The sequence below is a fragment of the Zootoca vivipara genome, chromosome 15 (genome assembly GCF_963506605.1).
Source record: "Zootoca vivipara chromosome 15, rZooViv1.1, whole genome shotgun sequence".
Classification (NCBI taxonomy): Eukaryota; Metazoa; Chordata; class Lepidosauria; order Squamata; family Lacertidae; genus Zootoca; species Zootoca vivipara.
This window is the reverse complement of record NC_083290.1, coordinates 5,510,317-5,533,946: the sequence shown is the minus strand read 5'-3', so window position 1 is coordinate 5,533,946 and position 23,630 is coordinate 5,510,317. Positions and strand designations below refer to the sequence as shown.

Below are 23,630 nucleotides of genomic sequence, written 5' to 3'. Positions count from 1 at the left end.
TTGATTTTAGAACATTGTTGTTCCAAAATAGCCCTGAATGTAAAAAAACAACAACATAGTAATCCTTCAGTTTTGCTCTTGAAAAGAAGCAATGAAAACCCCACGTGGAAAATACATGCTTGATCTATGGCCATAGGAATCAGTTATGCCACATTATGAACTTCCTGGGCTATTAGATCCCATTAAATACAAGAAGATGGCATAAGCCGAGAGCAGGAACCCTACCTGAGCTTGCTTCTACTCTTCCCCCCTTAGGGAAATATCTGTTAAGACACAAATGCTCTGCTTACCTGCAGGAGCAAATGTAATGGTCTCACATTAGCCGTGGCGGCCTGCGGTTTGATGCGCTATCGCTTCCGTCAGTATGTTTAATTGCCAGCAAATGGCTAAATGGGAAGTTGGGGGGTGAATGGCCGCGGCTGTCTGCCATGTGAGCGGTAAAAGGGATTCTGGCGCCATTTCAGGGTCGCGATTTGTATCTGTCTATCAGAGCTCAGAATGCAGGCCGTTTTCTCTTGGTTTCAGACCCTCTGTATAGCATTTCTGCCAATTGTTTGGCTCCATTAAGTGTGCGGCGGTGGAGCAGAGAGGCGGGTGTGTTGGGGGGAGGAGAGGAATAAAAGCTTGAATGGTCCGAGCCGCAAGGGGCTACGGATAAGCCCTTTCTTTGTCCGGAGCTCGGAACACTGCATTAGGTCTCATTATCCATTTATAATAAGTGACCTTTGCCCCCCGAGGTCATTGAAGAAATACTCTGTGTGCTTTGCTAACAGAAGGTACCCCTCGATCAGCCGACAGACGCAACAATGAACCGTCTGATAGTCTGGTCGCACAGGGTATACTTTTGGGGCGGCGGGGGAGGCGAAAGGTTTATAAATATACAGCTTGATGTCAAAGCCTCCTCTCACATCCCTTTAATCTTTTTGGGACAATTCATGGGCAGCCAGGGGAAGGTCTCAGCTCCTCGAGAGGGAGAATGTATTTGTACATTTTATTTTAACCTGCACACACGCTGTTTGAATTTAGCTACGTGTGACCTTTACACTGATACTAGTGAATGGTTTTATTTATTTGTTTAGATTTTAAAATAAATAAATTGCAACAGCTGTGTCGAACAGCTGGAACAAGGACAGTGTTGTCTGGATGGAGCAAGTGTCCAGAAGTGGTTCTGGAGGGTGGGGTGAAGTGGGCTTGTAATCGGGCTCACAGACCTGTGTGATTTTGGGGTGGGGGAATGATTGGTGACATCTGCTACAGAAACTTGAAGGCCGAATTCTCATATTGTAACCTACCTAGGGATAATAAACAGTAATTTTCACACACACACACACACACACACACACACACACACACTGCTGCTCAAGGCTATTCTAGGAACATAGGAAGCTGCCTTATACTTTGTCAGACCTTTTCTCCATCTAACTCAGTATTGTCTGCACTGACCAGCAGCAGCTTTCCAGGGTTTTGAGAGGGAATGTTCCCAGCTCTCATGGGATGTGCCAGGGATTGAACCTGGGGGGCCTTCTGCATGCAAAACCCCTGAGCTGACTGTCTTGGCTAGTTCCCTATACTATGTACAATACAATTTGAATCTTGACATACCATAAGAACAAAGGAAACTTCTTTTTACATCAGTTCAGAATTTTTGCCCATCAAGCCTGGTATGGTCTACACAGGCTAGCAGCAGCAGTTCTCAAGGATCTCAAGCACAGAAGGATCTAGCCCATCTACTGTTACATGATCATTCTTTCTTACTTGAAAAAAACTAATTAACAAACTGGAGATGTGGGGGATTGGACCTGGATCCTTTTGTATACCAAGTATGTGCTCTATCCCTGATCTAAAGCAACAACGTTATATTCAGTGCAGTATAGTGCAGGGGTAATGAACTAGGGACGTGGGTGGTGCTGTGGTCTAAGCCACAGAGCCTAGGGCTTGCCAATCGGAAGGTTGGCGGTTTGAATCCCCACAACAGGATGAGCTCCCGTTGTTTGGTCCCAGTTCCTGCCCACCTAGCAGTTCGAAAGCATGTCAAAGTGCAAGTAGATAAAGAGGTACCATTCTGGTGGGAAGGTAAACAGTGTTTCTGTGTGTTTGCCGGAATCAGCTTAGTCATGCTGGTCACATGACCCGGAAGCTGTCTGTGGACAAAACGCTGGCTCCCTCGGCCTATAGAGCGAGATGAGCGCACAACCACAGAGTCGTCCGCGACTGGACCTAATGGTCAAGGTACCTTTACTTTACTTTAGTGAATGTGGTGCTCTTCAGACACTGTTAGACTGCAAGTCTCATCATCCTTGACTATTGGGCACTCTGGCTTGGGCTGATGGGAGTTGGAGTCCAGCCTTGTTGACTAACCCTGGTATAGTGGCTGAAGGATGTGAATGTGGAACCTGTGGTCCTCCTGATAATGTTGGACTCCAGCTCTCATCATCCTTAACCATTGCCTGTGCTGACTGGGGCTGATGGGAGTTTGAGTCCAACAACAGTTTTCTTCAACCCTGGATCAGATGTTGTTGGACTTCAACTCCCATCATCCTTGACCATTGGCCGTGCTAACTCGCTGGCACTAAAGGGAGTCCAACATTTTCTGGAGGGCAACAGATTCTTTTTTCCCACAGTTAATGGGTTTTCCCAACCATACCAGCACCTTGAAGTGCGTCCAGACACAGAGTAACTTACTTTCCCCTAACCCCATTATAGAAGTAAAAGAGCAACAAACTTTAGATCATGCGTTGAGTTCTTTCCCCACTCCACTCCGTTTCCCATAATCATGTCATATGGAAAGGGCACCTTCTATTTACGGGCATTCTTCTTGGTCAGATATATAAAATTTATGGAAAAAGGCCTACAGAATTTAGGAGGAGTCTGACGGCAAGAATTAATATATTAACTGGTCTGCAACATTCTTTGACAAATTGCTTACTAAATACATCAAAATTGATTGGCCGCTGTGTGTTTTTTGAATTGACAAATGAGTGCATTAAAGGAAGGAGAGAAATCCATTAATTACAGCTGCCCTCGACCGTAGGAAATGTAATGATATAAATATAGATTTTGTTAAAACAAACAAACAAAAAACTAACCCCCATCACCCCCTGACTTTTGCTGTAGGGTTTGCTGGTAAGCTTACACAGCATACCTTCACTATTAAATCTCTGCTGGGAGGTATTGCAGTGAGCAATTGATCTTGAAACGTGTGTGCTGGGTGGGAGCCTTTTTGTTGTGTTAAGATGTGACATCACATGCCACAACATGGTTGGGTTCAAGCTTTCTACAAGGATCTCTTTCCACGTGGACTTGTCTACCATGAAACATGATGATTTGAAGGGTGGGGCAAAGCCCAGGGTGGTGCTCTTCAACTTGTACCCTCATATGTTGGTGGTTTACAACTTCCATCATCCATTGGCTAAGCTGGCTGGGCAACATGAGATTTGTAGTCAAGCAACACCTGGAAGCCACAGATTAAAGAACTAAGGTTCTAAGGTTCAGTGAGTTAACATGGGACTGTTGGTCAAGCCTATTATAATAGAATTGTAGAGTTGGAAGGGACCACAAGGGTCATCTAGTCCGATCCCCTGCAATACAGAAATCTTTTGCCCAACATGGGGCTCGAGCCTGAGATTAAGAATCTCATGCTCTACCAACTGAGCCATTTTTCCCAAACCTCATTTTGCCCAATGTGAACCCAGCTAGGGTGGCCACTTGCACATTGCCAGAAAAGGACAAAAGAGAGCACAGATCTCCATACATTTTGCATATGGAGGGCATCACATTGGCTAGACCTGCTTGAAGTTCAAGCCCTGCGGTAATGTGGAAGGAGTATGGAGAAACACATGCAGTACTGGTGGTAATGTTCAGTTTTGCCCTGAATCTTTATGGCATTATTTGAAGACTATCCCTATTTGAACCAATCGCACTGCCTGCCTCTTCTGACCTAAATAGTAGCTGTGCTTTTACAATAAGAAACTGATGGTGCTTTATCCACATTTCAGCATTTTGCAACTTCTGGTAAACAACAGAGCAATGTATAGACATTGCCTTGTGTTGTCCAAGCAGAAAGTTAAATATTCATATTGTCTCGGTTCTTCCTTTCGATGTCGTTTTTTTAAAGCTTGCTATGAAATGTTACCTCTAGTGAGTGTTGCTTTTGCTTCCCAGAATTAGACTTAGATACAGTAATTAAACCAGGCATCATCGTTGTCAAGATGACTTAGCTGTCAACATGAGCTAATTGAAAGCCTGACTTGTTACTTTCTGAACTAGATTTTAGTTTTCCTGCATATAAAGACCTTAGAATCCTTAGAAAACTATAGGGTTTATTTGCTCAAGACAAACTTAGAAGCATAGGAGTTTAGAGTAGGCATGCTGAAATTAATGGACCCAAGTCAGTCTTGTCCATTATTTTCACTAGGTCTATGCTAAGCAGGACTAGCATTGGAATCAACCCAGAGTCGGTTGCTCTAATTTCACACTTGGAAATATGTGGTGACCTGAACTGGTGAGTCAGTGAATATGGGCACCTTTGACTTGTGTCCCTTTGACCTGATTGCACCAGATTTTCAGGAACACATTGCAGTTTCAAGTTACGAGATGGAATGGAAAGCTTGCTCTCCAAGGGCAAAGTCTTCTTGACCACGAGTTTCAGGGCATCTCACACCTGCATCCACCTATGTGGCAGTTTTCCTGGGGAAAATGTTGGGGAACCACTGGTGCCTTAAGCTTTGATGCCATTCTGAGCTCCCACAACTTGTATTCTTCAGATTACCATTCACCTAGGCATGCAGAACAGCAATAGTCAGCATCGGATATTGTTGGACTCCAATTTCCATCATGCCCAGTCAGCATGGCCAACAGTCAGGGATGATGGGAGATGCAGTACAATGACACCTGGAGGGCACCACACTGGTTATCCCCTGATTGATTTTCAGTTTTTGCTCAGAACTAGTGTTGCGAACTAGGGACACGGGTGGTGCTGTGGGTTAAACCACAGAGCCTAGGGCTTGTCGATCAGAAGGTCGGCGGTTCGAATCCCCGTGACAGGGTGAGCTCCTGTTGCTCGGTCCCAGCTCCTGCCAACCTAGCAGTTTGAAAGCACTTCAAAGTACAAGAAGATAAATAGGTACCGCTCCAGCGGGAAGGTAAACAGTGTTTCCATGCGCTGCTCTGGTTCGCCATAAGCGGCTTTGTCATGCTGGCCACATGACCCGGAAGCTGTACGCCGGCTCCCTCGGCCAATAACGTGAGATGAGCGCTGCAACCCCAGAGTCGGTCACGACTCGACCTAATGGTCAAGGGTCCCTTTACCTTTACCTAGTGTTGCGCCAAATGCCCTCTGATATCAGCATTTGCCTTCAGTATGAGCACATTTGCTGCAGTTGAAGGAGCTACTAATACCGTTGAAAAATAAAAAAAAATTCCTTCAGTAGGACCTTTGTTGTTGTTGTTTAGTCGTTTAGTCGTGTCAGACTCTTCGTGACCCTATGGACCATAGCACGCCAGGCACTCCTGTCTTCCACTGCCTCCCGCAGTTTGGTCAAACTCATGTTCGTAGCTTCGAGAACACTGTCCAACCATCTCGTCCTCTGTCGTCCCCTTCTCCTAGTGCCCTCCATCTTTCCCAACATCAAGGTTTTTATTTTTATTTTGGTATGAGCTTTCGTGTGCATGCACACTTCTTCAGATACTACCTGTAACTAAAACCGTTGAGTTCACCACTGCTTCTTTTAACCACACCTAATCTATGTCCTATTGTCTTTTTCGATGGAGCATTCATGACGTTGTTGCTTTAGACTTTGCAATGGGAATGGCATTTGCATGGAGTCCCCAGAGCTAATAGGGCTCCGTGGCCAGGAAGGAAGATGGGGTGTCAAGGAGAACAGCACCTGAGTGACCCAAATACGTATTCGGGAAAGGGTGGCACTTTTTGGTGCTCAGGAAAGCTGACACGAAATGAAGAAAGTCGCTTTGGCTCAGCCCTGTTGGAAACCTTCACCTGACAAAGAACTTGTAGTTGCAAAGCCCACTTCCATGGCCCGCTACAGAAGGTACACAGCCTGCAGAAGGCCCTAGGGTCAACCCCCAGCACCTTCTGGTATGGCAGGGAGAGAGCCCCCTTCCTGAAATGCTGGAGAGCTGCTGCCAGTCAGTGCAGACAGTACTGAGTTAGGTGGATTGATTGTTCAATTCGGTATAAGTGCAAGTCCCTGTGTTTCACTCTGGTGAAATCAAAAGCGGTTGTCTCAATCAATCATTTCCCCGCCCCAAACACTTTCTGTGAAACCAAATGTACGGTGATTTCAAGGAGCGGAAACCTGGCCCCATGTCGCTGCCCAGGACTCCTCATATTAAGTGGTAAGGTCATTGCGATAAGCACTTCCGTGTCTTAACACAACCTTTCGCGAGCCAGCCTGCATTACCTCTCGTTCACTTGAAAGGCGTTTGTAAGTGGAAACGTCAGCGGCCACAGCCCATGGGGAAACAAAAAGGAGGGTTCCCCCTCCCTCTCCTTAAGACCTGACTGTGTTGCCCTTTTCCTGAAGACAGAGAGGTTAAGTGGTGAAAGGAAGTACAAATAATTCCTTTTGCCGAGCGTATGACAGAGCAAAATGAGTAGAAACAGGGCAGGCTTCCGTTCTTCCATCGAGCTGAACTATCTCGGACAGGTGGAGCCTCTCTGGGGGCTCAGAAAGCGCTGCCCCCCTTGCTCTGCGCAGCCGTTTCATAAACAGACCCAACCAAGATGTAGTCATCAACTTGGGACTGTTTATGCAGATGTGAGAAATTTGCTGCGATCTTTACATCCCTTTGTGGCTCTGGGTGTGTCCATGTTCGTTGTATCTCGGTAGTAAACACTGGTCTGTCCCCTGTGTGGCTCTCAAACGCTGGGAGTAGTTCTGAGGGCAGGAGGGGGGATTAAAATAACTTTCAGATGCCTACAAACAACAATAACATGCTGAAATGGTTCTTTTTTGCTGCTCTCGCTTGGTCATCTGGAACTTCTTAAAAAAGATGGTGGTGGTTGGAGAGCATTTGGGGAGGGGGGTTTCCATCAATGCGGAGAGGTCAGTTTTCAAAGCAGCGTGCGAGGGTTTAGCTGTGCGAGCCCTCCTGACGCTAATGGGAGTCAAACGGCTAAATCCCCGCGCTCCGCTTTGAAAATTTACTACTAAGCCTCTTGACTTCTCACTACATACTTTGATTGTAACAGTAATCCATGGTTAACATAATTTTCCCGACAATAATGTCAAACATACTTTTGAAGTCGGTGAATTATAGAAAGAAGTTACCTCTTCCGTAACTCTTTAAAGATGGCCCCATCAGGCTGATTTCACAGTAGGCCCTCGCCCCTGATTTTATTCTCCAACACAAGAGAAGAATGTATTTGTTGCCGCTGTTAGGATCTTTGGCTGCAGGCTCTCTGTGCTTAAAAAACCCAACACTACTCAGTTGCTTGTTGCTCACACAGCCCCAATCTTAACAGGGGGGCCTTTCACAAGGGATGCCATCTGCCTTTTTGTACTAAATTTGGTCCTGACCTCACAAATGCTTAAAAAAATAATACTTGCAGAATGTGGGTATGCCTGCATATCTTCTAACTCCCCAGCCATGTGCATTAAATGCACTGCAGGCAGGGGGTCAGCTCACTAAACACTTCTTTATTACTTATTTGATAAACTCCCAGAGAAGTTATAACAATTTTTTAAAAACTGCCCACAGACTTACAATCTGAAGGACACAACACAAAAGGAAAGGGGATTGGGAGGGAGGAGGGTGGAAAGCCAACTTTGAGCACGATTTCATAGATTAAAAAGACCTTATAGTGTGTTCTTTTTCAGAGTAGGGAGTGGCAAAGCAAGCTTTTTGCAGCTGCTTCTTCCCTGGGCGATGGATGGAACGGAGCAGGTCTTCCCCTCACTAAGATGATATCCCTGGGAAGCAGAAGGAGCAGCTTCCTAATAGCCCCAGCTCCCTTGGCGGGTGGTTGAGGACAGCAAGTGCCTTCCTTCTGCTCTCCAGTCGTAGAGCACCTAGCAGTTAGCGCTGGGTGTTCTTTCTGACGCCGAGAGCAGAAGCAGGCTCTTTCACTGGCTAATGGATGGGGCCAAGCTGATCTTCCCCTCACCAAAATCTGCTTCCTGAGAACCTTGACAGTTGATAGTCATGTGTGGTGAAGGTGATTATTGATCCAGGGCCACCTTAAGACGTTTTGCCGCTTGAGGCAAAACAGAAAATGGCACTCCCTGCTGCTGCTGCCTCATGCCTTCCCCTTCTCCTTCTCCACCTGAGGTGTCTAGAGGCAGCCTGGGGAAGCCCTGACATTCAATGTTGACTTAAATAATGAGATTAGTGTCTTTCCTTTTCCTGAGGAACAAATTTGTTGGAGAGGGTGCAATCATCAGGAGCTCTTGGGGCTAGAAATGGGAAGTTTCAGTTTTGTGGGCACCTTCTCAGTATGGTGAGTGAGCAGAACTGCATTTTGGATCGTCATCATCTTGGACAATGAATCAGGCTCACTCAAGCTAGCCAATGGTCTCTCCTGGACAGGAAGGGCTATATGAGACTTCCTCTTTGGACTAAGACCATGTGTGATCCAAAAGGTCTTCCACGCTGTCTCCTGGGTTTGCCAGTCTCTGTAGAAAATAGTGAGCTAGATGGACTAATTGCCTGACCCCCTCAACATAAGGCAGTTTTCCTGTGCCCCGAGTAGCTTGCCTTGCCTTGCTCAAGCTAGCTGGCTGCCCTCAGGTGTGTGGTGGAGGATACTATCCCATCACCAATGTGGAAGCAACGTTCAGTCAGCTGCCCCTCTGGCACAGAGCGGGTTGGTGCCAATTTGCCCTTCAGCCCCTGTGGCTGTTTGATGAGGGTGTGCTTTGCCTGGTTTTATTTCAATCTTCCCAGGTCATCATCCAATGTGAGTGCCAGTGAACACACACATCCATACACATATATCCTGGATTCTGGCAAAGTTGATTCAGCAACCCTATTGAAACGACAGCTTACTAGATACCTATATATCTATCTCTGTCTCTTATCTATTTAAGTTCAGCCTGGTTCCACAACACTGAGTTTCTTCTGGGGGGGGGGAGCAACACACCTGCAGTCGGCGAGAACCCACCATGTCAAAGATCTCTCTGCAGCACACAGAGATGTCTGTTTCGTAATTATACCCTGTCTGTGACTGTTCTCCTGGGAGGAATGTAATGAGAGGAAAAGGAAACCAGATCTCTGCATTGAGCTGCTGATAGAAAACCTGAAAAGATTAATAATTGAGCATCTATTGTCCCCTTGTGTCGGAGGGCATGGAAGAGCTGCAGTGGATCACACGAGCAAGATGTGCTGCTTTTAGGGATTCGGGCTGCTTTGCCGTTGTTAATCGCTGCAGCGCCGTGTGGTTCTGCTCCTGCAGGGATCAGGCCGCAGTTGTTCAGCACCCTTTTAGCTGCTTTACGTACCACTGATGAGGCTTCTGCGCTGTCTTTTCATAAATCCAGACAAATAAATAAAAATACATCGGAAAAAAGATCCCAGACATAAGAGCATCTGAAGAGCACATAATCTAACCCAGGATCCAGCAGCCTCAATGCATTGCAGAAAGAGGAGGAACTGCATCACTTTAAAAAGAGTGCAGAGGGGACAGATTTTGCATAGAATTTGCATATCCTGATTTGTAAGTACTGATAGCGATGTAGGAAACTGACTTAGGCTGAGTCAGGCCACTGGTCCTTCTAGCTTAGTGTTGACTGGTGGCAGCAGAGGACACTCCCAGACCTACCTATTGAACCTGGAACCTTCTGCATACGGGCAGATGATCTACCGCCAAACTATGACCCTTCGCCAGATCTCTAAATCGGGCCTAGGCAAACTCAGCCCTCCAGATGTTTTGAGACTACAACTCCCATCATCCCTAGCTAACAGGACCAGTGGTCAAGGATGATGGGAATTGTAGTCTCAAAACATCTGGAGGGCCGAGTTTGCCTATGCCTGCTCTAAATGCAAATCTCCAAAAATTTAAATAGCCATGCAGTGCATGACAGCATAGTGGGGAAGGCTATGTTCAGGGGATCTCTGTACATGCTCATTCTGCTCTCCAGGTGCTGTTGATGCTTCAGGGCCCCTCCTGCTGCTCTGCCTCCTTTTGGTTCTTTGTTTTAAAACTGGACTTGGGCTGGGTGGCCCTTCCCCGACAGGACTGTTCCTCCATAGAGTAGGAAACATGGCCACCCTAGAAGAGCAGCCTGCACAAGCCAAGGTAGCCAGTCCTTTTGACTTTTGACAAAGTGAATTCTGTTTGGCCCCCTCCCCCCCAATAAAAGAAATGGTGTTGAATATCAAGCTTGCCTCCAAGCGCCCGAGTTGTTAAAAAGTATGCATTTCTCCAGGTCAGCCATGAGCCAGCAGGAAAAACAAAGGCCTCATTCACACAAACAGCAGATGTGACATTAAAGCCGTTCCTGGACTGAATGCTAGTGATGGCCCTGCCCTGTCATCTTCAACTCTCTGAACTAAACTATTCACCCTCCTGGTTGTTGGCCTAGCTCAAGCAAATAGCAGATGAGGTGGCAAAAGTTCATTGCTGGCAGGGTGGGTGCGGGGTCACATGGTTTGGATGCTACCCCATGAGCAGAAAAGGATCTGCATGTAGAAAAGCAGCCTCTCAGTGATCTGAAGATGGCGCAGTAGAATTGCCATTGTCTATGATGTGCGCACTAATTTTTATTTCTGCCCTGGTATCCTTTGTGATGGCACAGGTGTTTTGAGCATGGTAAAACCTCCATAGCCCCACCTCCTCTGAATAGCCCCACCCATTCCTTGGCCATGTGTGACCAAAGCTGCTTTGGCTTGTGTGTGTGGATGGATAGATAGATAGATAGATAGATGGATGGATAGATAGATAGATAGATAGATAGATAGATAGATAGATAGATAGATTCATAAACTGAAGCGTTCATAAACTGAAGCGAACTTTCCCATTGAAAGTAATGGAAAGTGAATTAATCCGTTCCAGATGGGTCCGCGGTGTTTGTAAACCGAAAATTCGTAAACCGAGGTGTTCATAAACCGAGGTTCCACTGTATAGATAATGTAAAGCGGCTTCATAATGTACATTCTAATTACTAATACCAAACTCAGGCACTGAGTTATTAGCAGCTTTGCATAGCCAAAACGATGCTTTCTGGGACACAAAAGGGAGAACAGCAGCATGTTCGAGGGAACCCAACTGTTTGCAGGAGTAGAAAAAATATATTTAAATGTGGGCAAAACCTAACAGGTAAACTGCCCATCACAAAAACACAGCCCAGTGTATTCTGAGCATACTTAGTAACCACAGAATGCTGAATTGTGGGGGTAATGGAAAATAGGGGGAATGAGATGGAATGGAGTATCCCGAAAGTGGGTGTGTGGTTGGATGACTGGCTAGAACAGAGAAAAGGGAGCATGCCACATTGTGACATCTTGTTTCTGGGTCTCCACTTGTCATTTGAAACTGGAACCACAGCAATCAGTAGTGTTATCTGCCGTCACCCCCCCTTCCCCCCCCCCGCTATGGCGGAGAGGCTGTTGGATTTGGAGGAGACAGGGCAGTACAGCAGCAATCAAAAGGAGAGAGAGGGAGAATGAGGGGTTATTTTGGCTGTGGTTGTATTGTAAGCACACTTCCTTGAAATCAATGGGGGTTACTTTCAAGTCAGCTTGGCTCTGGGCTCTTGGTCTTTCAGTGTTACAAGAGAGGAGACCAGCTGATGCGGAGAGTCTAGAACCAGTTGTGGCTAACATTAAGATTTGCAAGTAATTAACAACAACAACGCACGTAGTGTATGGATTTATAGAGGCGCCAACATCTTATTTACGGTCCTATATGTGTCTCTTTCCCATTATTAACTAGTTTACAGCACCGTTATAAAAAATGGGAGTGGGCAGAAACTTCACACGTCAAAGTTACCCCTGAAGCAACATTTCCCTTGTTCTTTCCACGCTCTTCCCTCCCCCCCTTTTTCTTCACAATATGCAGACTCTAAAGCTGGTTCATTTATAAGTTCTTTGTGCTTTTTAGTTCTAATTGACACAAGCGGGACCTGCACTTCAGCAAAACGTTGCAGTATTTTCTCATCCCCTGACAAGGGCCTTCCTCTGAGATACTGTAAGCTATGAGGGTCCCTATGTGCCACCTCTGGCTTCTCTTTATGAATTTTCGGTTTACGAACGCCGCGGACCCATCTGGAACGGATTAATCCACTTTCCATTACTTTCAATGGGAAAGTTCGCTTCAGTTTATGAACGCTTCAGTTTATGAACAGACGTCCGGAACCAATTGTGTTCATAAACCGAGGTACCACTGTATATAATAAACACTCCCATTAAAACAGCATCATGGTTAAATTAGTTATACCACGTGAGGCCATTGGCCCGCTTAGCTCAGTACTGTTTACCCTGACGGACAGCAGCTCTCCCAAGGCTTTCAGGCAAAGAACCTTTCACAGCTCTTCCTTGACATGCTGGGCATCGAACCCAAGAAGTTCTGCATGCCAAGCAGGTGCTGAACCCCTGAGCTACAGCATCTTTTATGATCTTAAAGAGATCTGTGTCCCTTAAGAAGCAGTGTCAAAAGGGACTTGAGGTTTACAGCCCATTCCCCCCCGTAAGAAGACAGATTTTGAAGCCTCTACTCTTTCCTCAACAGGACAGGCACTGACCGTACCGTAAGCTCACTTGACACTCATTTTAATGACCCAGGGAGAATCGGCTGGGAGCCAACATTAAAACTTCCCTCTTTTCCCACAGCCCCGTCATTCTCTAATCCCGATCTTTCCTCATTCTGGCAACCCATTCATGTCCCCCGGTATTCCCACACACATTACGTCGCCCTGAATTCCGGACGTCCCCTGATGGCGGACAAATCCCCTGTCCCCCGAGGTGTCCTGATTAGAGGCAGGGTGGGGAGGCTCCTCGCGGCTGTATTCTTTCGGTTATAGATTTCACTTAACGGTGATAAAATATGGCTGTTTGGCAAAACAGCTGCTGCCGAGATGTAAATCATCTGCTCCCACCTGCCAAAAAGATCTTGGCCAACTTAATTGTCAAGGCAGCTTCAAATAAGTTGCATTAACGTCAAGGCGGCTTGATGGTTACGACTCCCTAGGCCAGAGGAGAAACGCTGTGCTTTCGAGGGCGGCCTGCCCAGCACTGCCCGAGGAGGCGGTTTGTCACTGCGGCTTAGCTTGGCTCCTGCATCTCCTAAAGTGGACAGTTTCTGAAAACTTTGCGGTGGGCGCTGTATCGTTGACGGTGACGCTTGTCAAGGGGTGAGACAGCTCTGGAGCTGTCAGGTTTACTTGAAGCTGTTTTGCCATGCTTTGTCACTGCCAGCTGGAAGACACAAGCAGCTAGTTTGCATGGGAGCAGAGGAAGCTGCCATATACCCCATCCAGACACCTTGGGCCATCTAGGGCAGCATTGTCTACTCTGACTAGCAGCAGCTCCCTAAGATTTCAGACTGGGAGTCTCCGAGGATTCAGTCAGAGGATGTTCCCAGCTGCACTGAGCAACGGCTCTTCCCCTAAAGTGAACACACAAAACTGTAAGCAAAGTTACAGACACATTACACTGTAGAGTGGTATGCGGATAAACAGAAAAAAAATATACTTTTGATGCTGATTGGTTTATATTTATTGCTTTTATTAACTGTCACCCAGAGGAACCTAGACTCCCTGTAACTCATACATCTTTTTGGCTTAGTTATTTAACTAACTTAACATGCTGCAATTATTTTCTGCCTTATGCACACCACAAATGCAATTTTACTTTGTACCCGGTGACCAGGACCTAATATTTGTTGTTTGTATTGGTTCATGCTATTCTTAAAGTTAATTATATTATATTTGAAAAGTTAACAGACACATTTTGTCCACCTAGCTCAGTACTGCACTACCTAACCTGATTGACAGCGGCTCTCCAGGGCTTCAGACAGGGAGTCTCTCCCAATCCCTAAGGCCAGGGATTGAACCTGGGACCTTCTGCATGCAGAACAGGTGCTCTACCACTGAGCCGCAGTCCCTTCCCTCTTCGTTTGCTTGTGGTCCAAACCAAATCTAAGTATTTCTAAGTGTTAAAAGTGCTGGGATTTACACTTAACCTGGAAATTAGCCTGTTTGGCCAGCATCTCCGATTAAAAGGATCAGGTAGCAGGTGATGGGAAAGCCTCTTACCTGCTTAGGTGCGTGGCATCTCTGTAACGCTCAAAGCTGTCAACTCCCTTTAACCATGGTACCTATACTGAACTGCAGGGATGAGGAGCAATAGGTCTTTGGACACCAGATGCTAAGACTTGCAATGGCGGAGATCTGTTGCTTTCATGTCCTGCTTGTGGGCGTTTCACAAGAATCTGCTTGGCCAGAGTTGGAAGCAGGATCCTGCATGAGATGGTCCATAGTTCTGATACAGTGGGCGCTGCTTGTATTTTCATGGAGGGTAAGACAACAAATGGCCACTAGCCAAGATGGCAATGCTCTGCCTCCATGGTCAGAGGCAGGAACACTTCTGACTACCAGTTTCTGGAAACCACAGGAGGAAGGAGAGCTCTTGTGCTTGGGTCCTACTTGTGGGTTTCCAATCGCTGTGTAAACAGGATGCTGGACTAGGTGGGCCATTGGCTTGATCCAGCAGGCTTTCCTTATGGTTTCTTACACACCGTTCCCAAGATGTCTCGCACCTAGGCTCAGCCTGAGCTACAGAACTATGCCATGCGTCTTCTGAACATTATTTTGACCCTCTCTCATTCCTTTCCCCTTTCTCTTTTTTACACAGTGGTTCCTCTGGGAAGTCCAGGACCGATCACACGGCACGAATCTTACGACAGCTTAGCATCCGACCACAGTGGGCAAGAAGATGAAGAGTGGCTTTCTCAGGTATAGATGTTGCAGGTGGCGTGCATGGTTCCGGGGCAAGGGCAAGGGACCTGTGGACCTCCAGTCGCTGTCAGATTTCATTTCCCATTAGCCCCAGACACATAGGCAATAGTCAGAGGTGATGGGAGTTGGAGTCCAGCAACCTCAGGAGGTCCACAGGTTTCCCACCCTTCCTTTAGGTTGGCTACATTGCTGGGATCTTTGTGTGATTAAAATTGAGCCAATGAAGTTCAGTATCAGATCAGTGCTCAGTGGAGGAACACCCACCATGTTGCCTTTTGCCATGCAATCACAGAATACCGTCTGCATTGCAGAGCTGGTGGATTAGGGTATTTGGGTGGAGCTGTAGGGGATTTGGACTAGAACCATAAGTAGTGTGTATCCTGCAGAAAAGTGTGCATAATAATGCATGAAGACTGGAAAAATGAGAAATTGACAGGTTTGCCCATCCCTAGCCTGTTGATTTAGCTGCAGGTATCCAACACCTGCAGCTGTGTTGGATACCTGCAGCTGTGTTGGATACCTGTTGGATACCCAGGTGGCGCTGTGGTTAAACCACTGAGCCTAGGGCTTGCTGATCAGAAGGTCGGTGGTTCGAATCCCTGTGACGGGGTGAGCTCCCGTTGCTTGGTCCCAGCTCCTGCCAACCTAGCAGTTCGAAAGCACGTCAAAATGCAAGTAGATAAATAGGAACCGCTACAGCGGGAAGGTAAACGGCGTTTCCGTGTGCTGCTCTGGTTTTCCAGAAGCAGCTTTGTCATGCTGGCCACATGACCTGGAAGCTGTACGCCGGCTCCCTTGGCCAATAATGCGAGATGAGCGCGCAACCCCAGAGTCGGTCACGACTGGACCTAATGGTCAGGGGCCCCTTTACCTTTACCTTTACCTTCATCCAACACCTAGGAGCTAATAGCAACAGAGTCAAAACCCCCAAGCAAAGATTCAAAACAGCAAAACAGAGCCTACATGTCTAGTTGTACGCCAGTGGGTTCTGTTCATTGCTTTCTGGTGACTGCCAGTGTTTGCCACTTTTCAGACCTTCACCGAATTCCTCAAGCACGCATGCGAGTGCTGATGGCCAACAAATTCCGGATACCCACTGGAACATGACTTATATTGTAAAGCGAAAAAACAACAACACCCCAGCAGAATTCTTTTGGGGCTGCTCTAGGGATAATCAGGAGTACTTTGGTTATTTTTGTTAAGAGCAATCTCGGAACACAAAAGGCGCACATGATCCCTGAGCCAGCCACTTTAGATGAGAAGCCCCGCCGTGCGTGTGTCTTTTTCCAGACGAAAGTGTTGCCATTCGCAGTAACAGCATGCAGTGAAGAAACCCTGCCCTGCGCTTCCACTTCTCAATTAGAAGAGTGGGTAATGCGTGCTGTCATTGGGAAGTACATACAATATGTTTGTCCTGCGCTCGGCGGGGGAGTGAATGGGAACATCTGGCTTGTACCCTGGGTGAAATTGCAGAGGCATCTGTTTACCTCTCGGGCTCTGCGGCGCTGATGGTTTCGAGCTTAAAATATACAGAATGCTTTAGTCGTGGCCTAATTTACATAGCGGCGCAAACGAGCTGCCTGCATCAGGCAGACAGCCTGAGCTACCCCCACGAGAAGGGGAAATGCGGATTGAGAATGGAGTGGCCTGTGTGTTCGTCTTCCTAGGCTGGGAAAGAATCGCCCAACAGCAAGACTGTGATAAAGGGGGGGGGGATACTTGTTATAACAATCACAAGTCACCTGGAGCACTGAAATTTGAGCATCAGTAGAGACAATGCAGCAGCCCAGGAATCGTATCTCTACAAATATGAAGCCAGCGTTGTGAGGAATGAAAATGACTTTGGAAGGCCACATTCTGTGTCGATTTAGATTTGGGGGCCTTGTCTTTCTGCCTCCCGCAAGCAAAGCAGCTTTGTTCTTCTATGATGTTGGAACCTGTAGTCTTCAGAAGACTCCTTTTACTTTCTTGCGTGCAAGATTGTTAAACCCTTTTTTTGCTCTCGACTTCACTTTGGTCTCTGAATCTGATGTTGCTGCTTTTCTGTCTTGGTTTTTTTTTTGTGTGTATGTGGCTGTGGCATTATTTAACCTCACTTTATAATTTATTTCTTTATTGAACATTTTCTCTGTTTTTAATGCTGCCCTTCATCATCAATACTGTGGCAGTTTGTTTCCAGCAGTCCAGAACGTAATAAAATACCGTTAATGCTGTAAAGCTCAAAAAACAGTAAAGTAGAAAATATTAGTGCATGTAAGTGCTTAGAAATACCTTTAAAAGACATGGATAAATAAATAAAACTTCACCTAGCCTCTGAAGTAAAGGCAATTCCCCATTTATGTGGAGGTTACCTTCTGAGGCACCGCACGTTTAAGTGAAATCGTGGATATTGGGAACACAATGGAAAAAGCCTAAAAATACCCTCTAAACCTCCTTGCTCAAACTCCAGCTCTCCGCAGGCCTCAAAGGTTGGCGCAAGGGCTCCTGGGATTGCACTTGCAAAGGCTTGTGTGATTGGCAGATACAGCTTTCGCACCATTTTTGCTGTTTTGCATTCTTTTAGGGCCACTTTTGCCCCTCTTTGTGCCACTTCTGGGTTCACGGCAGTGCGTGCGGTCATGGTTGTGTGTTCCTTCAACACACGTAATTGAGGAGTTGCCTGTATAACAAAATTGGTTTCCCTAAGGAAGGACTTTCGCAGATGGGGTGGATCAGCATAAAATCCCCCCCCCTCCTTGGGCAGGGGCATGTTTTGGCAGATGACTGCTGTATGTGGTCAAGTTCATAGGAGAGCAAATGATCCCTTTAGGGCAGCCTCCCCAAACTTCTGATTGGGCATTGCCCACAGCGATCTTCACTGATCGTTGCAGTGTATCCCTAATAATAATAATTATATGACTCTTAAGATTATTGTATGTTCTGAGAAGGTTATATAATCTTAGAAGGGGATGCTGTTGTGAGGGGCATGGCTGTGACTATCTTGAAGTGTCCCCACACTTCTGAATTTGCCACTACACTATTGAGGGGAGTGGGTTTTTGTCCTTTTTAGATGAAAGCAGATGATGGAACTAGATGGTATGTCAGACGCAAGGCTGCTGCTGAAAACAGCACCCCCTTGTTCTCCCTGATTACATAAAGGGTCCACTGAGCTCCTTTGGCTGTTGCATCACAAGACTATGTCAGACTGTTAAGAAATTTGCCCTGCAGGAGCACTCAACACAGGGCTGCCATTTTATTGCCATTCTTTCCTGAGATCTTTAGGACACTTTGAACCCAACAATTCAGTTATTGCATGGAGCAGGTTGGGGATATAGACAGAACCTCCCGATAAAGAGGTTACAGGACTTAGTTGCATCACAGCCATTAAGCACTGCTTTTAACCCTGTTTGGATGCTCCCCTTCTAGGTTGAAATTGTGACTCACACTGGACCTCACCGGCGCCTGTGGATGGGCCCACAGTTCCAGTTCAAGACCATCCACCCCTCAGGCCAAACCACAGTCATCTCATCCAGCTCTTCAGTGCTCCAGTCACACGGCCCTAACGATACCCCACAGCCTCTCCTGGACTTTGATACGGATGACCTGGATCTCAACAGTCTCAGGTGTGTGTGTGTGTGTGTGTGTGTGTGTGTGTGTGTGTAAGAGAGAGAGAGAGAGAGAGAGAGAGAGAGAGAGAGAGAGAGAGAGAAACACTATTCATTTTGCATTTCCTTGGTTGTTGTCCCTCTGGCCATACACAACCAGCTGCTGACTGACAAAAGTGATTCTCTCGCATACAAATGTGGGCCGAATCCCATCAAGCCAGTCTCCTCAGGGCAATGGGTCTTTAACTGGCCTCAATTGCCGAGTGAGGGTCAAAGTCCCCTCTATCTGGGCACAGCACCTGAGCACAGTTGCTTAGTCGCTTCCATGCAGTGGTGGCTCATGTTCCATAATGATCATAATCATAATCAAAATTTATATGCCGCCCATCTGACTGGGTTGCCCCAGCCACTCTGGGCGGCTCCCAACAAAATGTTAAAAACACTATAAAACATCAACCACTAGAAACTTCCCTGTGCAGGATTGCCTTCTTGTATCTTCTAAAAGTCATATAATTGTTTATCTGTTTGACATATGATGGGATGGTGTTCCACAGGGTGGGTGCCACAACCGAGAAGGCCCTCTGCCTGGTTCCCAGTAACTTCACTTCTCACAATGAGGGAACCGGCAGAAGGTGCTCATAGGTGGACCTCAGTGTCCGGGTTGAACAATGAGGGTAGAGATACTCCTTCAGTTATACTGGTAAGATGCAGGGAGCCCTACATTGGCCAGAGCCAATGATTGGCTGAGCCAGAACCAGTGACAAGAAGAGGCAACTAATTCTAGTTTTACCCCATGATCTTTTCTGATGAGTTCTACAAGGGGCAACAATGATACTAGGGTTGCCAGACTCAATAGTGGACAGGACTTCTGTGCCTTTAATTGCCCTGCTCTCTTTTGAGTCTGGAAACGTTAAAGAGAAACCAGCAGACCCTTTGCTTGGAAATTAAACAAAGGGTCTGCTGGTTTCTCTTTAAGGTTTCCAAACTCAAAAGAAAGCAGGGCAATTAAAGGCACAGAAGTCCTGTCCACTATTGAGTCTGGCAACCCTAAATGAGACTGAGGAAACTGACGGTCAGTGCCACCTGCTTGACTGGTTCTAAGTAAGGGGACAGGCAGATGGCGGCTGGCTGAGGGTAGATAGAGCTTGGGTGGGGCCCTGCACCATTTCCCCCGAATGGACTAGCCTCTGCTGCTCTGGTACTCAAGCTGAACTGAGGAATGCCTTGAATAACCTTCTCGTGTATAAAACACATAGTTTTTCATTATTTTGTTATTACCGGGCACAGCTAAATCATATGGTAGAAATATGCACCTTTGCCAGCAGCGATAACATCCCGGGATAACAAAGCAGAAGCGAATGCTGGTTCACGGCTTCTGTTCTTTCTTAGAGTGACTCATAACCTGAGTGGAGAAGAACATCGCTTATTTAACCTTACTTGTACTCTCTGGTTTTCTCTACCCCATTCTAATGCATTTGGATTGATATGGATATATAAAATCGTAAAAGCAGGGGGGACGGATCCATTGAGAGTGTGCTGAAGGCAGACTTAGGCAGGAGCAGGAGGCGGACAGTTCAACTGAGCCACTAGCACAATCCAGTGGGAACATCTCCTGCACAAAACAGAGAAAGGTTTTTTTCCCCTCTCTCATAATACTAGGACTCAGGGCCCACCCAAGGAAGCTAGGTGGGATCAGGACAGACAGAAGCCAGCCCCTTTTCACATAGCATGTAGGAATTAGTTCCCATTAAGAGGCAGTGATGGCTACCAACGTGGATGATCTTAAAAGAGGGTTAGACTAATTTATTGAGGACAAGGCTATCAATGGCTACCAGCCACGATGGCTATGTTCTGCCCCCACTGTCAGACAGTATGCCTCTGAATGCCAATGGCCGGGAATCACAAGTAGGGAGAGTGCCATTGCACTCAGGTACTATGTTCAGGCTTCCCGTTAAGGTATGAGAACAGGATGCTGGATTAGTATGGCCACTGGCTTGATCCTGCAAATGCTTCTTACATTATTATACTCCAGAGAATGGGAACTACACCAGAATAGAAGCCAGGCAGTTTCAATGCGTTTTGGAAAGGCTTGTACAGAAGGATTTCCTAATGCAGTGTTTCTCAACCTTTTTTGGGCCAAGGCACACTTGTTCCATGAAAAAAACCACGAGGCACACCACCATTTAAAAAGTTAAAAAAATTAACTCTGTGCCGCCCTATATTGACTATATAATTATGACTGTAAGAAACACTTGCCAATTGCTGTGTTGGTTGCAATCTCCTGTAATAAGGCTTCACAAGCCGCTGATTTCTCTGCCAGCACAATCCTTTGCTCAGCAAGTTTCAGGTTGAGCTCATCCAGCCAGCTTCTTTAAGTTTGTCTAAAACCACCCACCCGTGGTGGTGGCTGTTGAGAGCTGCGCTCGCCCCGCGTCGTGACCCGGCTGGCTTCCTTTCCGGCGGGTCAGTGCTGCCTATTGGCGGCTGCCAGGCACGTGGCAATGCAAATCGCCCTTCTCGTCGCTGCACGTCGCGGCACACCAGCCAGCGTCTCGCGGCACACTAGTGTGCCGCGGAACAGCGGTTGAGAAACGCTGTCCTAATGGATTGTTCCGCAGGATAATTAGTCTGTAAATGGTGCCATATTTCTTTCTTTGTTACATTATACCCCACCTTCCCTCCCCTTTCTCCTCACAACAACCCTGTGAGGTAGCTGAAGATGAGAGACACAGACAGACAGACAGACAGACAGACAGACAGACAGAGAATGAATGAATGCTCGGCAGGGGTTGACTGGATGGCCCTTGTGGTCTCTTCCAACTCTATGATTCTATGAATGAATGAATGATGTCCAGGCTCATCCAATTAGCTTTGTGACCCCACCCCACCCCCCAAGTCCTAGTTCCTCAAGGGCTGAGGAATCTGGTGCCCTCCCAAGGTTGTTGAACCCCAATTCACTTCAGCTCCAGCCAGCATGGCCTGGGGTCAGAGATTACAAGGGCTATATTCCAACCATTTTTGGAGGGCCACAGGTTCCCCACCCCTGCTCTAACCGCAGCACCACAATGGCTCTCCATAGGGTGTTTCCATCCTGAGCATGAAAGCACCTCAAGCCTTCCCAGATTGTACAAACAGGCTTCCTGAGGAAAAAGTGCCTCTGTGTCTGAGCCAAGCTCTGCTGAGACTCCACAACCCTCCTCTGTGCATCTAGGGTTACACACAGTCCAGCTCTTTCTGGTAATGGGTGCAACCACAGACAACCAGCACTTCTCTCTTTCTGACTTGCTACCCTTTTCTGCATTGCTATCCTTCTTTCCTCAACAAACCGGCATTTAGATCTAGCCACCTGTTGCATTTTGCATTGCAGGATCCAGCCCGTTCGCTCTGAACCCGTTAGCATGCCGGGGTCGTCATGTCCAACTTCTGATCGCCGAGGAATTTCTACAGCGGCCGATGCTACCTCAGGTAGGGAACGTTCCTATGAATGGACATGGGTGGTCTTCTCAAGGGTGCCTGTTATCAGTTGTGTGCTGACTTACTGCTCCTCAACCTTTTGTGGCTGTAGAGTGAACTTGGAAGAATTGTTTCCCGTCCCCCCAAGTGATAATATTGTGAAAGACAATTGCTTTCACTGATGAATGAAGGTGTGTGGCAGTGCAGGGATGAAGGTGAGACTGAGGCAGATGCTAGGAGCCATGTTTGTGACCATGTGACTGGAGGGCAGCGTCCGATTGGTGTGACGTCTTGACAGAATGCCAGAGCTGTAGCTGCCACCACAACTTCCAGGGCAGAATTAGCTTGGTCTGTTTCCCCCTTCCTGGGTCAGTAGTTGTCATCTTTTGGAAGCAGAATGAAAGCGGGGGTGGTTGTGATCAGTCAGCCAGGTCCTGATCAACACCTGATTGACTTAAATACAGGGCTTGGTTGGAAAAGAGCAATGTTGTCTCCTTACGTTGTATTTCATTTGATCTCTAAAGCAGAGGTGGCTGATCAGATGATGTTCGACTGCCGCTCCCATTGTCTCAGAACGTTGGCCATGCTGGCTGGACGTGATAGGTGTTGTAGTTCAGCAGCATCTGGAGGGCTACGCATTAGGCACCCGTGCTATAAAGTTACTTCTACAAGATATGGAGAACGGATGGAACAGACAGCATCTTTGCCTCTACTTTTTGTGTGTGTTTCCCCCTATCATTCTGAGACAGGGTCTCTCCAACCTTTCCTTCCTTTTGTGCATTCATGATGATTTGTGCTTGTGGCAGTTTCAGGCTGGTTATATCCTGTCTCACCTTCAGTGTTGTTTGCACCTGCAAACGTTTCAAGGGAGACATCCTGTTTCGTTTCCAATCAGTGCATGACCTGTCACTTCCTGCTGAAATCCTGCAACTTTTTATACTGCAAATGCTTGGGGGGTGTTGTTGTTTCTGGGGTGTCCCACTTTTGTTGTAGTAGAACAGTAACATTGAGGAAGCATCGCGGAACAAATAAAGCAGAGTGATGTGTGGATGGTCCAGGATCAATCCACCGCTCATGTACTATTAATGTCTAAATGGCATGCTGCAGACTACACCCCCACCAATCTGGAGGGGCCCTTAGCCAGAAACCAGTTGTTAACAATTTGAGCACAATGCCCGTAGTTCTATGAAGCAGAGAAAATATAACATGTATTTAAACCGAGCTGTTGACCTCCTCCCATAGTAAATGCTGTGTTCTGTTCCCTCCCCTTTTTAATTTCTTAACCTGATCTGATCCTAGCAACTCTTCTGTGGCTCAGTGCTGTGCTTGCTCTTCATGTCTTCCATAGTGTTATAAGCAAGATGCTCTCTGCCTGAATTTGGCCCCACTCTGCCCAGGTTCAGTGCATGAGAGAGCTTGTGGGATAGGTCAGCCCCGGACCAGCTTCTGTGATTCATGGCAGCGCCTTTACCATATTCGTCCAGAGAGAAGGACACTACAGCCTTGCATTTTAATTCAGCTGTATAGCTTTCGAAGGGTTCAGCACCGACGGATTTTCTCCAGCAAAATCTCTCACAAGTGGAGTTATTAAACACACAGCATTAGCAAAAACACTTGGGGCTTGAGGAGGATTTTAATCTTTAGTGATTCGGAAATCCCTGGAGACTGCTGATTGGATTGA

The 23,630-nt window shown here is 46.9% G+C and overlaps 1 protein-coding gene across 9 annotated transcripts in view; it reads left to right on the top strand.

Annotated features, from left to right (window-relative positions):
* The window catches only part of BCAS3 (BCAS3 microtubule associated cell migration factor), a 463,105-nt gene that overhangs the window by 215,655 nt on the left and 223,820 nt on the right, over positions 1 to 23,630 (top strand). For all 9 annotated transcript variants that reach the window (XR_009556811.1, XM_060268433.1, XM_060268432.1 and 6 more), the window contains 3 exons: positions 14,809 to 14,909; positions 18,318 to 18,514; positions 21,864 to 21,961. Coding sequence is in view for 8 of the 9 variants with exons in the window: in XM_060268433.1 (XP_060124416.1) it covers positions 14,809 to 14,909; positions 18,318 to 18,514; positions 21,864 to 21,961 (396 nt within the window). In the remaining variant the exon portion in view is untranslated. The remainder of the gene's footprint in view (positions 1 to 14,808; positions 14,910 to 18,317; positions 18,515 to 21,863; positions 21,962 to 23,630) is intronic.